The 19,317-nt window shown below is 35.4% G+C and overlaps 1 protein-coding gene across 21 annotated transcripts in view; it reads left to right on the forward strand.

The window, feature by feature from the left end:
• The window catches only part of CSPP1 (centrosome and spindle pole associated protein 1), a 61,322-nt gene that overhangs the window by 1,301 nt on the left and 40,704 nt on the right, over positions 1-19,317 (forward strand). For 4 of the 21 annotated variants that reach the window (XM_035563034.2, XM_035563043.2, XM_035563035.2 and 1 more), the window contains exons 2-8: positions 3,017-3,120; positions 4,372-4,468; positions 8,403-8,503; positions 9,233-9,256; positions 11,608-11,688; positions 14,708-14,809; positions 18,046-18,491. In XM_035563034.2, the coding sequence (XP_035418927.1) occupies positions 3,019-3,120; positions 4,372-4,468; positions 8,403-8,503; positions 9,233-9,256; positions 11,608-11,688; positions 14,708-14,809; positions 18,046-18,491 (953 nt within the window). In that variant the 5' untranslated portion in view covers positions 3,017-3,018. Of the gene's footprint in view, positions 1-3,016; positions 3,121-4,371; positions 4,469-8,402; positions 8,504-9,232; positions 9,257-11,607; positions 11,689-14,707; positions 14,810-15,281; positions 15,322-18,045; positions 18,492-19,317 lie in introns of those variants that run through there. The other 17 variants (XM_035563048.2, XM_035563052.2, XM_035563049.2 and 14 more) reach the window with 7 other exon arrangements.

The raw sequence follows: 19,317 nt of genomic DNA on the forward strand, positions 1-19,317 counted from the left end.
CAATTTAAAAGAAGTATGTTATGAAAAAATGAACTTATATCTTCTTGAAAGTTAAAATATATAAAATATTTGTCTTTTTTGGGCTTTTTCCAACAGCAGTTGAATAAATAGTATATCTAATGTAATTTTCATTCGAGTCATACAGTGTTTTGCAAGTGAAAATACAAATTTTAAAGATAAGCGAGTTCAAGGAAGAACTGACAGATCTATGCTGCCAAAAATCTATACTTTTAATAGTATTTACAAAATGCTATTTTCCAAAAAACATGAAAAATGTGTTGTTTGCACCTTGTGATGTTGAGGACGTGCAGTTTATTGTTAGGTTTTCACATGGTCTCACTTTCCCTTCTGCTCTACACACATGAGCAACAAGCAACGCTTTCAAGCTTAGTTTTGAGCCTGCTACTTTTGCTAGTAGTAATTGCAGGGGTCTAGAAATGCACACAGTCCATTCAGACACCTCGCTAAACTGAAAATAGACTATTTTATTTTGAGGTGAATTGGTTTTAGGGTGGCAGGCTCTACCTCAGTCAGTTTGTGCGGTCATATGAGGCCAGTGTGAAATTAATAGTTCACTGTGAATTTAGCACAGTAGCCTCCAATGTAGTTCATTGTGTAACTGGGGACTGTGATAGCACTCTTTTCAGATAGAAATGTATAATTTTTAATTTTTTACTCTTATTAGTCAGGTTCTCTGCTTGATACAGTAGGTCATAAAAATTATTAATATTCAGTAAGATATTTGCTTATGTACGTTTTCTGAACTCAGCAATGTGTCACATTCAAATTGTCAGTGCTTTGCTCGTAATATCTAAGAAAAAGTCTTACTTTTTTCTTTCTTTTTCATTCTCTATCAGTGTAATACACCCTTTTCACGTATCACAAAGTTTCAATGTATGCATATTGTAGGAAAATGAAGCAGAAGGATGTAAGACATAAAACGTCTAGGTATTTTCTGAGATGCATTTGGCCACTTTTCCTTGTTACTTAGCTGGTGTGCTGGACCAGCAGTGTTGTAGCTTTAGTTGTCTTAGTGTTCTTTAAGGCCTGGAGTTGTGAGCTTTCTTCACATCGGTTGAATGTGTAGTTCAACTTTAAAACACAAGGACAAAACGGTTAGGTTATTATATTGCTCTTTTGAACAATACGAAAAAAAGTGCAGAATGCTACAATATTCATTGTGTTCCTGATAGAATCTATGCTGCAAATATTCCTTTCCTTATGTAATAGCTCAGATTAGGTTTGGTACTGTTCCAATACAGTGATTTAGAAACAGTTCTAGAGCTTATGAATGTTAGTGTAAATAGAGATTAAAAATTCAGACTTTAGAGTCACTGAGCCTTTGGGAAGTCTTTCTCACAGTGCCTCCTCCATGCAGTAATTTATTTTCGTGTTGGTGGGTAAGTGATGGCACCAACTTGTAAGTTCTTTAATATGACAAGTTGTTTTTTCCATTCAGAACAGGTTTTTCATTATTCTTATGTAACCTAATAGGCTAAATAAAATTCATCAGTGCCTGGAAGCTTACTATCTTTTAGATTTCCTTTATCTGTCATCACTATGCAAAACTAATGAGATTAAAGATTTAGGACAAATCAGATGGGGAAATTTATTTTTGGATTTGCTCGTCCTGTATTACCACTAGGAGTTGTAAATAGGTTGTCCTAGTTCTGCCTCCTTTGTAACAATGTTAAATTTCATGTTATGAATCAAAAAGTGCACTAATGTAAGACACAAAGTTTAAAGCAGATGTATTCCTTAAATTCAAGTAATTGCTTATTAGCTTCATTTATCTGCAGAAGTTTTGACATTTTCTCTTCATCTTACTTTTCATAGAAAACATTTATCATACTCTCCCTGAACACATTATTCTATATTTTTCTATTTAGTGTCTTATTCTGCTGGGCTTTGTGTCTGCGTTTTTTTTAATTTCCTTGATGTTCTTCCTGAAAGTGTCTCCTAATATGTTCTTATCATTGGCTTATTGCTTATTTCATATAATCTATAAGCTTTAGGAGATACTGAATTAGCCTTAATAAAACTGCTCTGCAGTCTGTACTTAGATACTGGATGTGAGGGGATTGCTTCCTAAGACCTTCCAAAGCCAATGCTGGAGTCGTGTGGTTAGCATTAGAGGGATGTAAGGGTCTTAATTTTCTTCTTGGCCTCATTGTTCCTTTAAGTGTGAAGACTATTAGATTTTTTTTTTTTTTTATCCATAGGCATAGTTTCACACGACTTCTCCAGTGGAGCTGGTGAAAATGCTGAGTGGAGATTAGGATGAATGGGCTTCTATGCAGTGAATCTCCGCCCCCCCCCCCCCCCCCCCATGGTTACTTAGCATGCAGTTGTACAGTATTTCTAGTTCTGATAAGGCTGTCTAAACAAAGGACGTTTGAAGTCTTTGTGCATGCCCTAACTTCTGTGCCATTCCATTGTCATTATTTCTAGTTGCATGGATTTTTATTATTAGGTTATCTAGAGGCAGCAAAGTACAATACTAAAATGCTAAAATTTCAGCTCTGAAGAGCTTTCAGTTGCATAGGCAAGATGCACAAGTAATGGAAGAGAGGTAATCAGCTGTTCCCCCAGTACATGTTTTATTACAGATGAGTGGCTTGTCTGATTATAAGGCAATGCTGAGGCTATCCATATTACAATTATTGTAGAATGGGAGATGTTTTTATTGCCTTTGCTGTTTTATTGATGCAGAAGGCAACAATACACTGTCAGCTCCAAAAGGTTAGAGAAATATCTTCAGACATCAAGATTCCTGATTTTACTTTTTTCATTTATTTATTTTTTTCTGGTGAAACATCAAGTAATATCCTCCATAAATGGGTTTCGTAAGTCTGTTGTTTATTTAACCCAGCAAAGATCTTAAGGCATGCAGTTCTGAGGGCAGTACAATATATACAGTATAACTTAACTGCTGTCTTAAGCAACTGTAACGGAGTTTTAAGTTTCTGCTGTTCTGACACAGACACAATGTTCTTTGTCGTTTCTATTACCTTAGAAATGATGGCAGATGATTTAGAAAAATTCATTGAAGATCAGAAGGCCAAGTTGGCACAAGATAAGGCGGAACTTGAAAATGATCCACCTTACATGGAAATAAGGGTAAGAATATTAAATAGCTTCACTTAATTTAAACACGTTTTGAAGGTCTTGATTTAAGTTTGCTTTTACTGTGCTCTTGAAACTGTATTTGTTGTTAAAGTATATGCTAAAGATCTATCTAGGCAAAGCCATTTCTAATATAAATGCTCTGTATCTGCATTTATGTAGATTTTTTTAAAATTTATTTTTATTTTTTTATTTTTACAAGTGGAAAAACTCTTGTAAGTGCTTATTGTTCTTCCTTTCCCCTGCAGTGGAGTTGACGAGCAGGGAACTGCTTTCTGCCCACTCACAAGAATGGGTGGTGGGATGGAAGGTGAAAATAGTCTCAATATTTCTGATAAGGAAACTAGGAAATTATAAAAGTTAAATTATTTAATACAATCAGTTGAGCAAAATCTGTTCTTAGCATGATTTTCATATTAGAATGCTTAGTACCTAATGCTAAAGCTATAAAGATTTTATAATATGCAGATCACCGTTAAGTTGTTTAATAGTGCCAGTACTTGGCAAAAGCTACATCAGAATTTATTTAGCTATGGCATCTCTTAAGTAGCTGGAATTATGTCATCTGTTTAAAATAAATAAATAAATACACTTTTGGGGACTTGTTGTCTCTTTTGTCTCCTGTTTGACGCAGCCTCAAACAGCTTGAGCTTTTAACAACAATTATTTATTTCCTGTTTTTGTTTCATCAGAAGGTTATAGGAATTTCTTTCCCTGTGTGTGGGTAATACAAGTATTTTAACCTAATTATAATACTTTTCTCCAAAAAGATAACTCTTAGGGGGCTGTTGGACTTTCTGTATCTTTGTGTCCTCTACTCAGAGCAAGTTTAAGGAGGAGTCTATAGTTTGATAAAGTCCTAACCTATGTGATGGAAACATAGTTACAGGGAGCAGATACTTTCATCTTGCCCTGTAATACCTTGCAATTCTTTTGTATTTTCAGGCAGAATGCAATACAGCAATTCTTCCCCCACAGGAAACAGTGTGTGTAAGCTGTGAAAACATCGTGGAACTATAATTTAGAGTGGTTTATGACATGAAACTTAGTGAACTAATTCCTGTGTTATAGAGGAAAAACTACTTTTTTTGATAGTATCGGTGAAATTTATAAGCTGTTTTGCGTATTGCTATCCAACATTGCTTTCAGTCTTTCTATTCTCAAGTGCTAATAATTATGTTAATAATGTTGTTTTCATGTGATATTTCTTTCACCTTGTGATGATGCAAACTTTTTTTTTTCCAGAATAAGGAATCTGTGAAGCTTTCTGAGACTAGCAAAATGTTAATCTCCATGTCTAAAGAAAATATACCTCCAAATAGTCAACAGAACTGTCCTTTAGGTATAGTATATAATTTTTTTGTGTCCTCAGGATTTAAATAGCATTTGACTACCTTTGAGAATTTTTGGAAGGGAATTACTGCTTTGGATTTTTAATTATAAGAAGTTCATTATAATTGAAGTGCTTACGAATTCTTTATTCTTCCAAATGTCTTGGGATTGTGTGGCTTTTTGTTTTTGTATATAATTAGTTTTTCTGAGATTTGAATAAGGAAAACATGCCAAATACTTTTTTTTTTCCTTCTTGTAAAGGTAGCTCCATTTGAAAAACAAGACAAAAAATTGGTTGCTCGTCTACAGTAGATAATCTGTTTCTTTCCTGTTACGTTCTGGGTACTTGGAGCAAAAGCTGTGGAAGTCCATCTTTCATACGGACCATCAGCTCGCTGCCAAAGGGTTCTTTCTTTCTCTGTGCTTTGTGCCAGGGAAGTAAAGATGCCTTTTCTTTCAGCCTCGAAGCTTAAGAGGCCTACTCCAACTTGGCTAAAATAAACACAGTTAAACTAATTTTTCTTTTAAATGCTAAATGCCTTCTAAACTTCTAGGCATAGAGTACTAGACTGTTTTTGTTGCTTTTATAATAGGAAAAAAAAGTTATAATGTAGTTATGCATTATCCAAGGAAAGAATAAGCACTTAGTTTTGGTTGAAGTCTGGACTAGTGAAATGTTTAGATTTCTGTGGTTGTGCTGTGACCAGACAGTTTAATCACCGTTTTCTTTAAAAATATATATTGTTCCATTTTCTTTCTTTTCTCTGTGTCTTTTGTGACTTCTGTTTGAAAATGTGCGATGGTGTTCATTTCTCTATTTTATTCTGTATTGCGCCAGTCTTGCTTACTTGTCAAACCATCTCCTTCCTGTAGGCACTGCTACTTTTCCTTTGTTACAATTGTAGCTGAGGTTTGTTCTGACAGCTTTTGTGTATCCTCCTTGTTGCATGATAACTTTTCTTTCGTATGTAGACACTTTGTACCATTAATTTCCATACTGTATTTCTGGTGTAATTCTGCAGCATCCAGTAAAAGATTTCCTTTTATTTTAAAGAACATGTGTCAATGGATATTCGATGTTGTTAACATAATACCAATCTAATCTACCTTTTAAATAAGTACTCCTACTACACTTAATGTTATGTCCCTTCTATAATTTTAACAGAATTTGTGACCAGAAAAGTGCATGTCTTAATTTAAAAAGGGAGCTGAATGTGTGAATCTGAGGGTCTGAACTGGTGTTAGGTGCAATAAATAAAGCCATCTCTTTTATGAAGATGTATAATTGGAGTTTCCAGCCATCAGCAAGACAAGCTCTTCTAAAACCTTTACAGGAAAAATTCACTAAAAATAAGCTGAAATGATAAATGAATATTGCTTGCTGCCAGAATTCATAATCGATAGACTTGGTTAGAGGACAAAACACTTTAATAGTGTCTACCTCACATTTTGGGCAATTTTATTTTGATCAGCAGGTTAGTCCAGGTGGTGATATTTCTTTGCTTAGCTGTGGGAACATACGATATGGAAAACAGAACACAGCAGACAGTGCTCTGCTTTTGTATCCCAATGGCTGTGACAGGCCACTGTGTATCAGTTAGACTAGTTTAATATTAAAATAATTTTATCTCTTGTTTGAGGCCCATCATAACGCACATCATGGTGTGTGTAGTATTATAAACTGGTTTTAATGTTGATATCTAAATATGTTAATGCACTTTACAATGAAATATTACAGGTGAGGGGCATTCAAGTGATCTTAAATGAAAAGCAACAAGTAGGTATTGCTGTAATAATCATTTGGACGCTGACCACGTTGGGTTATTAGTGGATTATTGTTAGTGTTATTGGCTGGTTCTGGATTAAAGCAATGTAATTTCCTCTGGGTTAAGTTAGACAGGGACTTGTTCCGTGTTACTGCTCTAGTTCTAACAGTAGATTTGAGAACCTGGCAGAATTGAGTAGGGTTGTTCAGCACGGTTATTTCTCAACATACTAAATGCATGAAAACTTTTACGTGAAAATGCATTTGAAATCTTAACTTTTTTCCCTAAAAAAAACCCAGTTGTCAGTGTGAGTATGTGCAGTTAACAGAATGTGAAATAAATACAGTAAACAGAGTAAATGAAAGCAGGAAGCTATTGAAAAGTAAAATATCTCTTCTTCTAACAGAACAATTCAGATAGAAATGCATACACATTTAGGATGAACATTTGTTAACTGGAATATTTTTGCCCTGCTAGACTGATCTCACTGAAGTTTTTGAAGTAGTTAGTTTTCAAGTATCTCATAAATCACTACCCATAACTGCCATCTTAGTGCTTTCCAGGTGGCCAAAGAAAAGGTCTGTTGTAATAAAATTAACAGCTTTAAACCATCTTTTGTTCGAATACTTCAAGTATTTGAATCAAAGCACCTGCTTCTCACTGTCTTTTTTTTTTCTTTTTTTCTTTTTTCCTGTATTTTACTGGCTTCTTTGAGGTTACTGAATGAATCTTCTCCCTGAGATGTTAGTATCTTTTGATCTTCCTTGGTTTCTTATAGTTAATCCCAAAACAATTTATTTGTAAATAAAAGGCAACAGGATGTAGCTGAAAAAACATTTCCATTTCTGTATTCCATTACTTTTTATACTTCCCCTCCTTTTTTTGAGGGTCCAAATGGTATTATTTTTTTTTTTAACTGGAACTCTTGTCTACCTTATCTGCAAAATTAGGAGTAAAATGACTTGCAAGTTGGAGAAGAAGCTCCCATGCAGATTTTGGTTAATAGTTGAACTCTGAAAGCACTGTTTCAAAATTGCGTATGACATATTTAGTCAGACATTAGTTCCCTTGGTTCTACAGAACAGCAGGCTGCCTTGAGAGGATACATTCTGACTTAGCTGAAACTGTCTCAAGCCAGCTAAGCATATTTTTACTTAATTCAAACTTTTATCTATTTCATTAGCAGAGGGATTCCCAAGCTTGCAATATTTAGCATTTAGATGTCTTTTTTATTGCACAGACACTGTTTAATGCCATAAACATTTAAAATACTGGAATCAAACAAATTTCCATGACGTAAATTGGGACTGGTGAACCTTGAAAATTCCTCTTTTCCCTCTCGCTCCCAGCTATTTGTTTTACAAAGACCACAAGAAGTAGAAATGTTTTCAGGGAAACAACAGGCGATTAAAAAAACAGTTGCAATCTGTTTCTTGTGTGGTTTTCTGGAATTCACTAGGTGTCTGTGGGGAGTGGTGAAACTTTCAGCAGAAGTGGCCTTCTCGAGCAGAGGGTATTTCTTATTAAGTAGTCCAAAATGTATTTTGGGAACAACAAACAACTTCCACGGCACTATATTTTAAGAGGACAGCTATTACAAGTCCAGACAGTAACCTTGGAAAAGTACTAAATATCCATTTTGGGCCTTTTACAATAAAAAACACTGAAGTGGGAAGGTGTGAATGAGGAAGCCACACAGATTCCGTGTGTTTTGTGCTGAAGGAGCAGCTTGTTGCTTTTTGGTTGTTGAGTATGTTTTATCTTGTGTGATAAGCAGTGCTTAAAATATCAGAGTAATTTGAAAAGTAACATATCAAAAGAGATTCCTTTGAAATATACATCAATAAAAGAAACAATGTAAAATAGCCCAAATATTGTAGATAGTTACGTTATTTGTATAGATACCTTATTCAAATTATGTTGTTTGTTTTTTAGTGTGGATAAAAAAGTGCAAGGATTAGAGAGAGAACTAGCATCCAAAAAACCAGTTCTTCTAGAATGCTTTCCACCTAAGTAGTCATACAGAGAAGATGTTTTTTATTTCAGTTGTTTTATAATTTCTGGTTGTGTATTTTTTATTGCTCATGTCTAACAAAAATCCAGATGTATCTTTTGCGTTATGTGCTTTGTATTGATACCAAATAGTATTATAATAATATTTAAGAGTTAAACTTTCAGGTGACTATGGCTTGAGTTTACCTCTTGGAGAAGAATATGAGCGAAAAAAACATAAACTAAAAGAGGAACTTCGGCAAGATTATAGGCGATATCTTTCTCAGGTAAAGGTTCTTGTCTGATTGCCTGAGTTTAATGAGTCTTTTACAATGACTCTCTCATATTAATTGAATAAAACAGAACAAAATTGTGGAGAATCTTTATAAGAAGTCATTTGTTATGAATGATGGCTGCTTTTGAAGACTTTTTGAATACAAGTAATTTCAAAATGTCAGCACTGGGAACAGTTACGTATTTTAGTCTTCTACAGGTCTCATTGCCATGAGATTACATATTACATAGTGCATTTTATTCTGAATTCGTTTATTTGTCTCTACTTCTTCTGTGGTTTCTTTAGAATTTAAAATATCATTTGCTACTTCCTCAAGTACTTATGTATTCTATGGTCTGTAGTTCAGCTAAGAATATTGCTCTAATCAGTGTGACTCCATTTCCTGGCTTCATTTCAGTTTTAGAAATAAAGAACTTTGATGCTCTGCTTAGCAGAACTTATTATATGCAACAATAGTAATTTAAAACTGAAATGGTATGTATGAAATGTCATAATCTTGGGAATATTCCGTATCGCTTCTTAATGTACCAGATCTTAGTCAAACAGAAAAAACAAATCAGGAAGCAAGTAATTTTTGTTGTTTGAAAATGCTTATTATCAGTGCCTTTAGTTCTTAAAATGAAAGAATGGATCTGGTTTAAGAAAAGAATTATTTATTGCAAATTCAAATATTCTTGAATAAAAGACACTTGTTGAATAGTATCTTTTCCCTGACTTTTAGGGTATTTCACAGGCAAAAAGAAAGGTAGGGTGCCTGCAATATCTTATTTTTTTTTTTTCTTTTTTTTCCTTCAAATTAGTGGCTTTTTGCTTTGTTTGATAGCTTCATGCTCTTTGAATTAAAAAAAAAATCATTACTTTTTTGTGCTTTGTGTATTTGTGTGCTCTGTAGTGATTAGTTGTGATTAACAGCATTGTTTGCATTGTGCAGAATGATTGCTTATTTATTATTTTCCATTAATATGATTTAAAAACACTTACTGATTTCTCTTTTCCTTTGCAATTGCTATTGTTGCTATCTAATGCTGACTATACAAAAGTTTGTTTATTTTAGTGCACTTTTGCTGCACGGCCTATCCCATCGTATATTAGATAGAAGTTCAGATACACATACTTCAAGCTGGAATAAAATAATAAGCTCTCAAATATTATAATGCCATTGGAATGAGAGTTAGGGCTCTTTCCTTCACTATGAAATCTTGTCAATGGTGCACAGGAAAGCAGTGGAGCCAGTTATTCATCATCTAGTGGTTCAGAATGCAAGAACGAAATACCAGAGGCACATCTTTGTGAGCTTCTTTCAGTTACAGTAATTCTGTTGTATATCATTACACAGTCATATATATAAGTTATTAACTTCCAGATTTTTAATGTTGTGTGTCCAGGTTGTTCAGATTAAGCAACTTCAGTAAAGGACCAGGAGCTACTGTGGTGCTGTGGTGGAAAAACAACCTTCTGTTCTTTTTTTTTTTTTTTTTTGAGCTATGAATAACATGCCTATGATAGAAATTAACTATATTAGCACGCACTGGAATTCCTGACTAACAACAGCAATAGCAAAATTAACTGGCTTCTTAACCTTTAATCAAAATGATGCTTATATAATTGTTGCTTCTTGTTTAATCTGAAACTTCAGGTCATTTTCTAAATTAGAATATCGTGTGGAAACCTAAACTGTTTTATAATTCCCACCAAAGTATCCAAATAGTATCATTTTTATGTTGAGTTTTAGTATTTTATTCTCAACTAAACCTCAATTTTACAAATTTAGGTATATAAGCTTATTATTTTTTTTTGTAAGCTATGAGATAATCTGTTTTTTTTTATTGCATAGAGAGTGAGTGCAACTCTTAGCAGCTCTCACTGTGATAATATTTTGGTTAGTAACTCGTTTAGTTGTGCTTATGTAGAAAATGCAATTTCCATATCGGTTTCTGTGTTTTGGCAAATACCTTTTTAACATCTGAGGTAATCTCTACAGATGTTTGAAGTATGAAAAGAGTTATGGGGTAGAGAGGATTACCGTTCATTTATTTTTTTCTACTAAAAATAACTTAGTTCTCCATATTAATTTAGTTTTCTCTGTGTTTGAATATTTGCATGGTTATTAAATCCCTTAAATCTTCTAATGTGCAGTTGTGGAATATAATTTATAGTGACAAGGCTTTGTACTGGGACAGGTAGAGCTCTTACCTGTTTACATGCCTGTAAGCTTCCAGGCTAAGTTCCAGCATAGATAATGGAAGGAGACTTCCATTCTAATGAAATGCCTTAACTAACACATTCCCATCATCGGGCCATGCCACAGAAGTAGACGATCTTTTTATTAAATGTAATCAGATTTTATAAAACACTATTTGATTGACTGAGAATGGCCTGAGGATGCTTTTAGTAAGTGAGTGGTGTACGAAGGAATCACTAGACCTTGAAACTAAGGATGTGTTCCAGTATCGATAGGTGTTTGGTTTGAAAGGCTGGTATTTTGACTAGCTGTACAAGCCCTGATTCCAAGCTGTGGCCTGGGGAGCTATGCTGATCCACAACAGTGTGTTCAGCTGGAAGGTCTGTTCTGAAAGTGTCTGATGGTCCACAAGGAATGGCAAGGTTTGGTGATGGATCATTATTATGAAAAGTTTGGCGACTACTGTTGTAGAAAACAGATAGTATTGACATCTATGTATCAAGTGGTGACTGTGCTAATATTAGCATGGATTCCATTTGTTAAAATAAGAGGTAGGTGTACATTTTCTCAAGTTAGAGAAGTCAGTTTTTCATCTTAAGTATGGTAATGTCTTGGAAAATTCCTCTAATGCTTGTAATTTTACCCCAAAAATCAGTAATTTTTTGAATATCTCATACACAGACTATGTAATCCTTGTAATAGTGTATTAACAAAGCCCTTCGCTTTCCATATTCCTTCACTTCATTTGTCTGTTCTGAGAGCATCCCGCATTTTCAGAATGTGAAGGTCATCAGTCTTATCTTCATTAAATTGATCAGATATATTTCAGAAAATACAATTCCTAGCAACTATTTAGCAATAAAATTTGGTATTTTAAAATATATTGAATGATGATTATTATTTTTTTAACGTAGAAAAATTACCTGACTACTGGCGAAGTAGATCCTTATACTCAGGGATTATCTCTTCCTATTGATGAACGAAGGTCTGCTAAGGTGAGTGCTTGGAGGAAATTAAGCTGTGTATAACCTGAAAATGAACCCAGATGTTTTAACTGTTACACAACAATTATTTTCATATAAGATTTTTTGGTTTTACTCTGTTTTTACAAGTGAACATTTTTGGAGGTCATCATTAGAATACTTTTCAGAAATATAGTCTTTAAATTTTGACTTTTTTTAAATACCTATCAGGCTTTTTTAATCCTAGGATACTTCTACTTTAATTTGTAGATAATTAGATGTGTAATTCTATACCGATATCAGCTGGAGGTTTGCTGCTTCTAATTCATACTTACAGAGCACTTGCTGTGTTGAAAAGCTCTTGTTCTTTATCCAGCGGTCCATATTGATCAAATAAAAGACATTGCTCTTATGATTATGTACAGTTTTCTAATTTGTTACTCTTTGTACTGCAGCCTGGGGATAAGATCAATTTTCTACAGTGATATTACTGTCACTTCCTATCAGAACAAAAAGAAGTATTCTTTCTGCTATATACACCCTGTTTTGATTTCTTCCTCTGCACACATCTCTCTGCACAGTACCTGCTTAATCTTGTCATTTTTCTTCATGTACAAATAAATCCAAGAATCTAAATAAAAGCTGATTTTTTATTTCACATATTGCCTTCTGTTAATATAGGTCTCTTCTCACTTTCTGTTTTTCTTTAAGAGTACATGTACTGGTGTATTTTGAGAAAAGCACGCTCCCTCTCTGCATTTAGCCCCTTTTGATCTCCCTGAGATTTCTTATCAGTTTATAGTCTTGTTTTCCTATGTTGGGGAAGGATATCAGTGAGAACAGTCTCTGTTGGTGGAGGTTAGGTACGAAGACGCAACGTGCATGTGTGGAATTTATTAACCTCTGATCCATTCTTCTAATGCATGGTATGATTCTGTGAAAGCCTAAATCAGTCTTACAGGAGTCACTCTGCTCTTTCTGCCCTCACACAGTTTGCTTTATATTCCCTGTTCTGTTCTTGTGCTTTCTTGGAAATTGATCCAGGAAGTTGAATCAGCAGAAACATCATAATTTATTAAATATTTTTTGCTGACTCAGTTTGTAATGATCAGTCAAACTCCAGTTGAGATGCAAGAAAAAGAGAAACTGTTTCTGGACGAGGACTGGACTGTTGTACTCTATTTTTAAACCTTCGCTGCTTTGGAATTGCATTCTTACTCTGTGTTTGGGGTTATGCAGTCACTGTAATACGGCACATGACTTGTTAGGGAATGTGTTGGTCCTGCCCTTGCAGTGCTTATTTGTTCTTTCTGCCTCTCTTGTGCTGGCAATAATGTTTGGCCATATCAGGAGCCACGTGACAGCTCAAACTAATGAAAACTACTGTTATGAAAAAACCCCAAATCCCAAAATGTATTAGGGTTTAAACAAGGGAGGCAGCAAGAATGAAATGTCCTGGAAAAGGGAAGCATGCATTTTTGTGCCAAGCTTATGCTGAGTTTAACTTGGCTTTAAGTTCTTCTGAACTTTGTGTTAACCCTTGTTGGCATGTGCGCCAAAACAGAGAACAATAAAGTATCTTTGATTAATTTTGTGGAAATTAAAGACACATCTGGACTTTGAACATGTCTGATCTTTGGTTTTATATCATAGCTGTTTGACCTTGAGTTGAGATTTTCTCTACAAGCACGTTTTATCCTCTTTATCCGTTTATTCATTGCTGTTGTAGAAACTAAAAGTTGCCAGAAGATGTCACACTGTGCCCTGCTAAACAGTTAGTGTCTGCACAGATAATGATTAGAGGCTAACACTTGCATCTTTGTTTTCTGTACTTGCTAAAATGTGCGGTCACACAGTGTACTGAATTTTCTGCTGACTGTTTTTGTCAGCTTTTAACCTTTTGAAGACAATGCTAGTTTCTCAGCTGTGGAGAATATCCCTCGGGCAGCTTTCATAACTGTCCTCAGATTTTACATTGTCAGTGTCAGAAACCCGTTAGACACAAAGATTGAAATGAACCAGTTTTGGGGAGCGTTGGTCTTATTTGTAAAACTATTACTAAGCTGGTATTTCTATGCTGATGAAGCTATAAATTCTTTTTATTTGAAATCTGTTCATGGGAAAGTAAATTTATATATAATGTTGAAATTTTTAAATAGCTTTTGCATTTTATTGGAAAATTCTGCAGCGGAGTAGAGGGTGGTTCATAATATTGTAATATAATTCTCCTTTTCCTCATTCACATGATGGTTATACAGGTTGGAATTAGGTAGTATAAGAGATACCCCTTGCTCTGAAGTACTGATATGAGCAAATAATCCAAATAAAAGTTTGTTCTACCTGAAGACTTGTATATTTCATATTATATTAAGTTATTAATGTACAATTCCTGCATATTTTTAGACCTAAGCAAGCTGTTTATAATGTCACCTTGCAAAAACAGCTAATAATTCTTGCGCAAGGTGAAGAGAGTGATTTTTTTCTTTATTTTTTTTGCATTTTTGACACTTCTTGCAGTCAGCTTAACTGCTCATTTAAATTTGACAGTTCAAATTATATCCTAAGCTCTAATTGACACATCTTGTCTGTACATGTATTTGTTGTCTTGTTTTAATTGAGTGGGGCAAGTGACAACTAATCTGAACATAAAAAATAGTAGGTTTTAAAATCATCTGTAAATACATTCATATTCACAGTTAGGAATTAACTTCTAATTTCCAAAGAACTAAGGCTCCAAAACAATTTTGGAATAGATGTAGCAGGAGGTAACCTACCTGGTTTTAAGATGCAACTTGATACACGGTGTTACTGGGGACTAGACTTCATGTCCACTAAGCTTCCTTCTGCTCTGGAGATCTCAAATTAAGAGCAAGTACTGTGTTCTGATAATGAACACCCCACCCCCCAAAGCAATTCAAGTCCTATTTGTACATCGCAAAGAAGGGGGGAGGAGGTTTACAGCTTGCTTGTATTCATTTAATACAGTACTGTGAAGTTAAAAGCTACTTCTCAAAGTGCAAAATTATGATTTACTTCTCGATGCCTGTCTTAGGAGAAACTACGGATTGAAAGAAACAAGGAGTACAATCAATATCTCAGGGATAAAGAAGAATGGAATGAAAAGATAAGGAAATTAGGGAAGAAAAACACAGAGGTAATACAATTCTACCTATATTGATACAAAACAGCATAAATGATCTTGTTGGTTGTTTTATCATTGACTATAGCATACAAAGTAAGATAAAAGGAGCAAAGAACATTGTTTAATTATGCCACAGCTTTATGGATGTATCTAACAAGTCCTGGTTATGAGCCATTGTCCTGGTTTCAGTTAGGACAGAGTTAATTTTCCTCCCAGTAGCTGGCAGGGTGCTATGTTTTGGATTAGGAGGAGAAGAGCGCTGATAACATGCTGATGTTTTAATTGTTGTAGAGCAGTGCTTACACCAAGCCAAGGACTTTTCAGCTTCTCGCTCTGTCCTGCTAGCGAGCAGGCTAGGGATGCAGCAGGAGCTGGGAGGGGACAGACCCAGGACAGCTGACCCAAACTGGCCAAAGGGGTATTCCATACCATCTGACGTCATGCTGAACAATATATATAGGGGTGGCTAGCCGGGGTGGGGGGGCCGGCTGCTCGGGGATAGGCTGGGCATCGGTCAGCGGGTGGTGAGCAATTGCATTGTGCATCACTTATTTCGTACACATTATTACTATTAATACTATTATTATTATTATTATTATTATTATTATTGTTATTATTTTTCCTGTCTTAATAAACTGTCTTTATCTCAACTCACAGGCTTCACTTTCCCGTTTCTCTCCCCCATCCCGGAGAGGGAGGGGGGAGGGTGAGCGAATGGCTGTGTGGTGTTTGGCTGCCAGCCGGGCTAAACCACAACAGCCATGCAGTAGAGTTCTCGATTCCTTTAGTCATGTCTGTCTGGTAGAAGAGTGCTTTCATTCTCCGCATCTCTGAAGGAATTCCCCAGATTGTTCTTGGTGGTAAAAGTGATGGCCAAGGAAGCTGTCTCTTAGGACAAAATACCGAGTCCTGCACAGTGCTCCTCAGCTTCTTTTGTAGCTGCCTTTTCCTCAGTCCGTGTCCAGTCCATGAGAAAGCAAGACAGATGCTAGCTGTCCAGTATGTGGTGCTGTGCAATTGTGAATCAACAAAAATGTCTTTACTCCTGAATATAGACTAAGCACACGCATAATTGAACTCAGATTCTGAGCTGAGGCTGTTCATTTGTATGTTGATGTGTTACAGTGCCAGTGACAGATTTCTCTTCCAGAGATTCGTAGGTTATAGGCACCCATGAATTTGCCACCATTGCCTCATCCTTATCTATAAGCTTTTCTGTGTGCTTTGTCCGACATGAAAGGGAAGTTCAGACTAAACTTTGTCTCCCTTGTTTCCCCCCTAATAACTCAAAATCTCAGGTGGAGGACATGTAAAGGTGTAGCTGTTCTTACCCACAGCCCATTTGGTGTTATTGCTACTGTTAAGCTGTAAATAGGTGCGTTCTCTGCAAAGAGTTGTTCTGGTAGAAGAGACTAGTACCTGCATCAGGTGCTTGGTAGCATCTTAGAGGTTTACACCTGCTTGTTGAGATGTCACCTCAAACTGAGTTTAAAAAATTCAAATAGCAGACACCTACTAAGCTGAATTATCCTGACTGAAATGGATGAGTTTGACCTGCAAAAATATCTTGGCCCATGGATTTCAGGGAATGGTATTTTCTAGCAGGAAAGAAGTGGCAGGTTGCTGAAAGCTTCTTTAGTCATCACGCATGGATCTAGAATGGCTGAATCAACTAAGACTTCGTAGACTAAAGGAAACAAAGTGTAGGTTTAGTTAATAAAACATTTCAGCACACTTGTTGCAAATTTAAAACCAATTATTTCAAGAGAGACATACATCTGCACAAGAGGCAGGAAGTTCAAATATATATTACTTCTTACCTTCTGGTGCAAGTCAAGTTGTGCCGTGGAGTTGAGAATCTCAGAGCCTGGCTTTCAATGCTATTTTGTTCGTTACATTTCTCTTCCTTGCTTTCTGGAAATGCATCTTTCAGTAGGGTGCAGGTTGCCTGATCTTTTTGACTTTGAATGTTGTTCTGCTCTCACTCTATTTCTAGTTATTGTTTGTAAATGAACACAAATGCATCCTCCATTCTACAGGAAACTACCAATATAAAGAGCACTAATTGTAGTCAACAGAGGATTTTTTAAGTCTACTAAAACAAAGGTTCTCACAACAGTGGTAATCTGGAAGCAATATATTGACCTGAGAAAGCCTCCATACAGCTTGTTAATTTTAAAATCTTGTGTAGAATATATATTTTTTTAAATATACTGTTGCCTTGCTTTAGTGATTGGCTGTGATAATATTCAAATTCATCTAATGCAGGTTTACTCTAAGAATTGCATTTCTTTTTAATATGGGGATTCTTACGCATACAGTACTGTGCGAGCTAAGTGGTTCTATAATGGAACTTGCATTTGTGCTCACAGCAGCTCAAAGTTCATTGCCTTTCTCACAGCAGTTAGCAAGTGCAAATGCCCGTGAATTTATAAGTTCTACCTAGAATAATGTTTGTTATCTGTCTCCAGAAAGATTATTTGCTTATGAGAATGATCTTGCCTTCCAAGTGCATTGGAGCATCACATAGTTGAAAACTATTTTAATCTGTAAAGACAGCTACAAGACAGTATTTGGGCATCCTTGAGATGCTGGAATTCAGTATCTAATTCCTACTGGCTTATTCAAGGGTTGGAGTGCTTTGTAACTTTGAGCCTGAGGAAATAGGTGGCAGAAATGCAGCTTGTGTTTGTATAACTGAGTCTCTGAAGTAGGGGTTCCTGTATCTGTTCCCTTTTGCCATCTTTATGCCAGAGATGAAATATTAGCGTACATAAATTCTGCATGACTTCTTCACGGGGAAACTCATGAGGAGAAAAAAAAAATAGGTTAGGAAATGGTCAGGTTAAAACGTTGTGCTCATAGCTAAGAGGTATCATAAACTTGTCTCAGTCTGGAATAAGGATATATAGTCTTTTGATCAAGTACGAAGTTAAAAATGGTTTTTGGTTCTTTGTGCCCTTAAATCTCAAGGTCAAATCTGTTACCTTTTGGAGTTTGTAAAAGGCCCATTCAGGATTCATAGCTATTCTTCTGAAAAATGCTAGATAAGGGAAAGAGCGCTTTCTTTTCTTGAGGAGGGAAAAAAATCATTAGCTTTTAAGTGCTTGAAGTGTTATTCTTCTTGCTTGTGTCTTGACTCTTCTCCAGTACCTATTTAGGGAATGTTTGAGCAAAAACTTGGTTTTGTATTTCTTCAATGTAATTCGTTTATATTCGAATCTTTTAATGATTTTTCCATTAAACAGCGTGAGACGGACAGGAATAAAAAACCTATTGCTGCTACCAGGCTCCAGCCAGAACTGCATACAGAAGTAGAGCCCTGTCATACAGCTGCAGAACCTCCCAAGAAAGATGCCTTTACTTCTACAGAAGGTTATGAAGAGCTGCTAAATAAGAGACGGCTGGAGGAAGACAGGTACCATAGGCTAGATGATGAGGTTGAATTAAGAAATCGATTATTAAATAAAAGACTTGATGAGGATTTGGATGTTCCCAGTAGAAGACATCGTGGACTTCCTAGTCAATCTGTAATTCCTATAAGAAGGTATCACAGACTTGATGAGGATCGTGATTTTGATCGAAGATACTACAGAATGGACTATGATCCTGACATAAGTGAAGAATTTGACCCTAGATTTAGATGTGAAAGCGCTTATGAGAGAAAACCTCCCCGATATTTTTATGCTGAAAGGTATCTTTAACTCTGCTTTTTACTTTATTTCTGTAGTGCTTGTTGACAGCCATGATTTGCTCTCAATGAAAATTAGACAAGATTCACAGGTGAAAGCAGAATTCTTGGACTTACTTTAAAGAGGAATTTTGTCATAGTTTTTAGAAAAACATTTAAGAACTGGATCAGTACCTAATACAAATCATACATTAGGTAACATTTTATATAGTGTGGTGAGCCAAGGGTACTAGTGAAATTGAGAAAAAGAAGCACACAATTTATATAAATATATCTGGCATATACAAGTATTTGCCAGATTACATTAGAGTTTATGAGCAAGCCCCTGTAATGTGAACCCAAGATAAACATGTATGTCCTTTGATGTAAGAGTTAGCAAGTCAATTTTCAATTCGAATTCTAAAATTGGGTTGAGCTTCAATTTTTGTTACATGCCAGTACCTATTAGAAATGGCTAAGATATATTTTAAACAATCCTCATTTTTACTGTATGTCTTGCTAAATGGCAAAGTCTTTAGACGTGTAATTGAGTTGAATCCTGATGGTGTTAACTGGTCCTAATCTCAGTAGAAACTACACAATCTGAATAAAGCATTTAAGGACTGTGCCCAAATCTAACAAAAGAGAGTGTTTGAGGTAAACCTTATAATAAACAGTACATAATACTTGGTTTCTGTTAAATACTCTTTACACTGTGTTAACTGATAGATCAGTTTGGTTACTTTGACATAAATTATTAATCTTTCTTTTCTAGCTCACTGATTTAAAAAACAAACAAAGAAGTAAGCCTTACCAGTCATTCAGGGTTTGGCAGTCTGGGCACATTCGA

This window comes from Cygnus atratus, chromosome 2, assembly GCF_013377495.2.
Source record: "Cygnus atratus isolate AKBS03 ecotype Queensland, Australia chromosome 2, CAtr_DNAZoo_HiC_assembly, whole genome shotgun sequence".
NCBI lineage: Eukaryota > Metazoa > Chordata > Aves > Anseriformes > Anatidae > Cygnus > Cygnus atratus.